The sequence below is a fragment of the Euphorbia lathyris genome, chromosome 4 (assembly GCF_963576675.1).
Source record: "Euphorbia lathyris chromosome 4, ddEupLath1.1, whole genome shotgun sequence".
NCBI lineage: Eukaryota > Viridiplantae > Streptophyta > Magnoliopsida > Malpighiales > Euphorbiaceae > Euphorbia > Euphorbia lathyris.
In genome coordinates this window covers 11,590,959-11,597,494 of record NC_088913.1, presented here as the reverse complement: position 1 = coordinate 11,597,494, position 6,536 = coordinate 11,590,959, and the positions used below count along the sequence as shown (strand labels likewise).

At 32.3% G+C, this 6,536-nt stretch overlaps 1 protein-coding gene across 1 annotated transcript; it reads left to right on the top strand.

The window, feature by feature from the left end:
* The first annotated feature begins 356 nt into the window (after positions 1-356).
* LOC136226740 (blue copper protein-like) lies at positions 357-3,595 on the top strand. Its single transcript, XM_066015385.1, has 2 exons — positions 357-556; positions 2,950-3,595. The coding sequence occupies exons 1-2, from the start codon at positions 382-384 to the stop codon at positions 3,348-3,350; spliced, it is 576 nt and encodes a 191-aa protein (XP_065871457.1). The 5' UTR covers positions 357-381; the 3' UTR covers positions 3,351-3,595.
* Positions 3,596-6,536: the final 2,941 nt, after the last annotated feature.

The following is a 6,536-nucleotide window of genomic DNA, read 5'->3' as shown; positions in this document are numbered from 1 at the left end:
TAAAACGCTAGAGGGACTAATCATAGAAAATCGGGACGGATTCTCGATTTTGAGGATCTAGACGGAGCCTAGGCAGTCCAGGCGATCTTCGTTTCGAACAATAGTTAAAATGGATAGAGTTGAGTGGCCATGGGTGTAATTTACCTTGTAAATGTAGAGCATGGGTATTTGGTGGTGTCAAAGTTTTCATCATAAAATAGACCTTTTTCCTAACAACCAAATAGAATAGAAGGTATGGAGTATGGGTGAAGTTATGGTGATGGAATTGAATGGGACCTATAACATTTCTTACCATTTTACTCTGTTAATCCCACTATATATATATATATAAGGAACCCATCCTATAACAACAAACAAATTAATATTATTCCTCTTGTTAAAATGGGAGATGTTATTATTGCAGCAAGTCTAAGTCTAGTGGTGGCGGTGGTGTGTATGGTTGTGGCTCCATGTATGGCCACTGTTTACACTGTTGGAGACTCCACTGGCTGGGCAATGGGTGTTGATTATACAACATGGGGCAGTGACAAGAGCTTTAATGTTGGTGACACCCTTGGTAATTACACTCTTTCTCTCTCGGTAATGATATATATTTTTTTTGATGAAGTATCAATTTAGGATCGGTAAATTACATCCACAGCCACTGAACTTTACCATTTTAATATTATGGTTACTAAACTTTAATTCTTAACAGTATGGCCACCGAACTTTACACTTTTTAACACCGGTGGCCACTCAACACCTCAAAACGGCCGTTGATGGCCTCAAAATAAAAAATTCGAAGAGTTAATGATATTCTAAAGAACTTTAATTCTTGAAATTTTTCGTTTTGAGGTCATTTAGGTGTTGTTTGGTTAGGAGAGAGAAAGTAAATTTTTAGAGAGAGAAAGTTCCAAAAAATGTGATTTTGGAAAATAAAAAATGTGATTTCATGGTAAATATCGTTCTGAACAACTTTAATTCTTGAATATTTTCATTTTGAGGTCGTTAACGGTCACTTTGAGGAATTAGTTAAAATTGAGTTACCACCCATATTAAAAATTGTAAAGTTCAGTGGCCATAATGTTAAAATGGGTAAAGTTTAGTGGCCATGGGTGTAATTTACTCATTTAGGCTCCACGTACAAAATAACACTAATGCAGGTTTAATGTCTAAAAAAGAGTACCAATTTAGACTCGATAACGAAATTAGACACGTATTCATATTAATCCATTAAGTTCTGGTTTCTCTCTCCATGTACAATTGAAAGATCTTAACAGAGTAATATGAATGACGTGTCACGTTTCGTTATCAAGGTATAAATTGGTAATCTTTTTTAAACGTTAACCCTATATTGGTGCTATTATGTACGTGGAGCCTAAATTGATACTTCTCCAAAAATCTTAGGTCTATTTTAGTACCTTATTCCTATATATTTTGATATATGTATATTTTTATAAGTTAATTATAAATAACTATCCTGTGGTTTGATCGATTTACAAACCAGTACCTGTGGTATTTTTTTTTTTTTTTGCAAACACAACCCTGGTTCTAAAATTTTACATGTTTTTTTACTTTGCCAAATTTGGCTAATAGCGAGCTAAAAATGAAAATTTTCAAGAATTAAAGTTGTTTAGTATCATATTTACTATGAAACTATATTTTTTATTTTTTAAAATAATCATTTTTTGAGTTTTCTCTCTCTAAACATTATCTTTCTCTCTCATCAAAACCAACGCCTAAATGGCTTCAATTCTAAAAAGTTGAAGAAATAAAGTTCCTTAAAATATCATTTCTCTTGAAAATTTTCATTTCGATGTCGTTATCGATCAAATTCTAACAAAGTGAACTCAAATGAATTTTGCAAACCACAAAATTGCGTTTGCAAAATTTTACAAACCACAGGATTGCGTTTACCTGTTGTATTTTTTTTTTTTTTTTTGCAAACACAATCCTATTGTCGCCAAATTTTACATATTTTTTTACTTTGTCAAATTTGGCCGATAGCGAGCTAAAAATGAAAATTTTCAAGAATTAAAGTTGTTTAGTATCATATTTACTATGGAACTGTATATTTTATTTTTTAAAATAATCATTTTTTGAGTTTTCTCTCTTTAAATATTATCTTTCTCTCTCATCAAAACCAACACCTAAATGACCTCAATTCTAAAAGGTTGAAGAATTAAAGTTGGTTAAAATATCATCTAAATCTTGAAAATTTTCATTTCGAGGTCGTTGTCGATCAAATTCTAACAAAGTGACTCAATGCAAAATTTTGCAAAGGGTAAATTACACCCATGGCCACTTAACTTTACCCATTTAACATTGTGGTCACTGAACTTCAATTCTTAATAGTAGGACTATTGAACATTACACTTTTTAACACGGGTGGCCACTCAACATCTCAAAATGACTATTGACGGCCTAGAAATAAAAAATTCGAAGAGTTAATGATATTCTAAGTAACTTTAATTCTTGAAAATTTTCGTTTTGAGGTCATTTAGGTGTTTTTTGGTTAGGAGAGAGAGAGTGAATTTGTAGAGAGAGAAAACTAAAAAAAAAATGAATTTGGAAAATAAAAAATATGGTTTCATAGTAAATGTCGTTCTGAACAACTTTAATTCTTGAATATTTTCATTTTGAGGTCGTTACCGTTCATTTTGAGGAATTATTTAAAGTTCAATGGCAATCTGTGTTAAAAAGAATAAAGTTCAGTGACCATACTGTTAAGAATTGAAGTTCAGTGGCTATAATATTAAAATGAGTAAAATTTAGTGGCCATGGATGTAATTTACCCATTTTGCAAAACACAAAATTATTTTTGCAAAATTTTAATCACGGGTTACGTTTGCAAAATAAAAAAAAAATACCACAGATACCGATCTTCAAATCAGCCAAACCACGTAATAATATTAGTAATTAACCTAATTTTTATTTTTGATATTGATTTTGAATGAATGATATGATTAGTGTTCAATTACGGAGGAGGGCACACAGTGGATGAAGTGAGTGCAAGTGATTACAGCACATGCACAGTTGGGAATTCAATAACAACAGACAGTAGTGGAGCCACTTCTATTGCTCTCAAAACAGCAGGAACTCACTATTTTATCTGTGCAGCAACTGGACATTGTGGCAATGGGATGAAACTGGCTCTTAATGTTAAGGCTTCTTCATCATCATCTTCATCTTCACCTCCTGCTTCTACTGGGACAACAACAGGAGGAGGAACTTCTTCTAATTCTAATACTCCTCCTGCCACTGCCATCTATAAACCTGCTTCCCAATCAGCAGCTTCTGTAATAATTGTTTCCCCATTTCTTCTTACCACCTACTGCCTTTCCTTGTTTCTCATCATTTTCTCATTCTAGCTAGACCCACTGCTCTTTTCTCTCTGTCTACTTTCTCATTTTTCATTATTTTTATTGCTTTTCATTTTTGGAAACTATGATTATGGTTATGGATGTTATATATGTCTTCTCCTTTTTGACTTAATTTCCCGAATTTGTAAAAAAAATAAGTTAAATGTGGAAAATGTATTGCATGTGTCTTAAAAGAAGTAAAACGACCAAGATCAGGGTATACAGTTTTAATATTAGCGAAGACAAGTTTTATAGTCGAACAAGTAATAACTTCATTTTTAATCTATTTGTTAATTATGTAATAACATTTTACAATGTGTAGAATACATCTTCCGTATTTAATTTACTTTTTTTACAACCGAGTGATCAATTGATTACATTTTATACAAGTTCAAGGGGCTAATTGAATATTTTAACACTTTGAAAGTTCAAGAGTTCAATCAACCTTTTAGACAAATTGAGGGGCAAATAATGTATTAAGCCTCTCTTTTTTCACTAAACCCCACCCGCCCTTACCACCCTTGTGATGGGTTTAACTTTAGGTATATATGTCTTAACAACACATATGAAAGCTTAATATATCATTTGTCCTTGAACTTGTTGAAAAAAGCTTGATTGGTCCTCTGAACTTTAAAATGTCCCGTAGACTCCTGAACTTACATAAAATGTTCAGTTAGCCTTCTGAACTTGCGTAAAATATAATCAATTGATCACTCGGTTGCAAAAAAGTAAGTTAAATTAAAGAAAATGTATTTCACGCGTCTTTAAAAAAAAGCAAAACAATCAGAGTATTGCGGTTGTAATAGTAGAGAATACAAAATTTATAGTTGAACAAGTATTTAACTTCACTTTTACTCAATTCTTAAATTATGTAATAATATTTTAAGACACGTGAAATATATTTTCCGCATTTAACTTATTTTTTTACAACCCATTGATCAATTGATTACATTTTACGCAAATTCAGGGGGCTAACTGAACGTTTTATGTAAATACAGGGGCTATCGAGACACTTTGAAAATTCAGGGGTCAATCAAACTTTTTGGACAAGTTCAGAGGGCAAATGATGTATTAAGCCACATATGAATGTTTTCAAAAATTTGTTAAAATATTATGAGCAGGAGTAAATTAAAATCTCAGACGATCTCAGACACACATGAATGATTTATTTTTTGTGTTTTACAACTTTAGAAGTTAAACTAGTCCATTTAAGTTATAATTTTACTTTTTGTATTTTTTTAATTTTTTCATCGCCTCATATGCGAGGGGCGGTCGCCTCGCCTCGTCCCTTAAGACGATATTTTACTCTTATCGCCTCGGCTGACGTTTAGCCTTTCACAACTATTCCACCACAGCAAGGGTTCAAATCCTGAAAATTCTTATATATTAAAAGAATTTTCAACATGTATCCAGATGAGGCTGTATGTTATAAATCCAGGAAACATTTGAGTGCGAAATGTGTCAGAGATAATAATAAAAGTTAGGGTAAAGTTTAAATAAAACCCATGTGGTTTCACTAATTTTCAAATAAAGGACTGTGGTTTACTTTTTGTCAAAACGAGGATTGAGGTTTTTAACTTTAACAAAATAAAGACTTTTTCGATTGATACTATTAAAACCACCTTTGACGACTTCGAAAATGACATATTTTAAGAACTACTAATATTCTAAGCAACTTTAATTCTTCAACTTTTTTATTTTGAGATTGTTTAGATGATGTTTGGTAAAGAGAGAGAAAGTTAGTGTTTAGAGAGAGAAAGTTCAAAAAAAGATGATTTTCGAAAATCGAAAATGTAGTTCCATAGAAAATATGACATTGAACAACTTTAATTCTTGAAAATTTTCATTTTTAGGTCGTTAAAGATGGTTTTAATAGCTTTAATCCAAGTTTGAAACTTCAATCCTCGTTTTGACAAAAAGCAAACCACAGACCTTTATCTGAAAATTAGTGAAACCACAGGGGTTTTATTTGAACTTTACCCTAAAAGTTATTCTTAACTCTTACTAATAAGCTCGTGTTGGATGAAGAACTGAACAATTTCGAGACGTCCTGGTCCTGCTGTAGCTGTAACTGTTAGATATTAGTCTTTAATATTGGTGTTGTGGAAATTCCACATGGAAAGAATAAGAAGGAAATCTGTATTTTATTTTGTCTAAGAGACATCTGTATTGTCTAGAGACATCTGTATGTCTGGAGACATCTGAATGTCTGGAGACATCTGTATTGTCTGGAGACATCTGTATTTTGACAACCAGTTTTTTGGCTATAAATATCTTCAATCCTTCATACCTTTTCACTTACTGTTTTAATTATTCAAATACGTTCATAGGGAAATTAGTGAAATTGCTATCATTAATTTTATGTTAGGGAAATCCTAGAGGAAACTTAGTCAGAAACCCAATAGCAATTGATAGTGGGGGCTAATATTTCCTTAAGGACAGTGATTAATCACGTCCCTATTTTATGTTTGTGATCCCAAATTTCTAACAATCTTAAGGAAATATTATGGAGAATGTGCTGAAGAATGTTGGTGATGCTGGTAAACTTGATCGGTTTGATGGGACGAATTTCACTCGTTGGAAGGAGACTATGAAATTTTTTCTGATCACTCTGAAATTTTTTTACATTCTGGACATTGATTTGCAATCTATTCCAGAACCGAGTGACAAAGATACTGATGGAATTGTGGCCGAACGTAAGAAGCGAGAAGAAGACGAGGCGCTATGTAGAGGATATATTCTGAACCATCTCTCTGATCATCTTTATGATTTGTACATTCCTGTACAAAAGGCAAAGGATATATGGATATCACTGGAGACAAAGTATAATTCAGAAAAGCAAGGGGCAGATAAGTTTATCACTATGAAATTTTTTGAATTTACTATGAATGATTCTGCATCTGTACTTGACCAAGTCCATGAATTTCTTATCTTGGCCTCTAAATTTAAGGATCTTACTATAGACATTCCAGAGAAATTACTTGTGGGGGCAATCATAGCCAAATTACCTCCAAGTTGGAATAACTATAGAAAGAAACTGTTGCACACTTCTGAGGATTTTAATTTGGAACAAATTCAGATGCATTTACGAATTGAAGAGGAAACTCGAATTCGTGATAAGAAACATGATGTTGCTTCTAGTTCTAAAGTTAATTATGTCAGTAATAATCAGAAGGGGGGCAAAAAGAGGAAAGA

Bases quoted from the DNA above. Each gene is read 5' to 3' on its own strand.
- LOC136226740 (XM_066015385.1), top strand. From the start codon at position 382: ATGGGAGATGTTATTATTGCAGCAAGTCTAAGTCTAGTGGTGGCGGTG. The intron at 557-2,949 runs GTAATTACACTC...TGATATGATTAG, and splicing joins TAATGTTGGTGACACCCTTG to TGTTCAATTACGGAGGAGGG.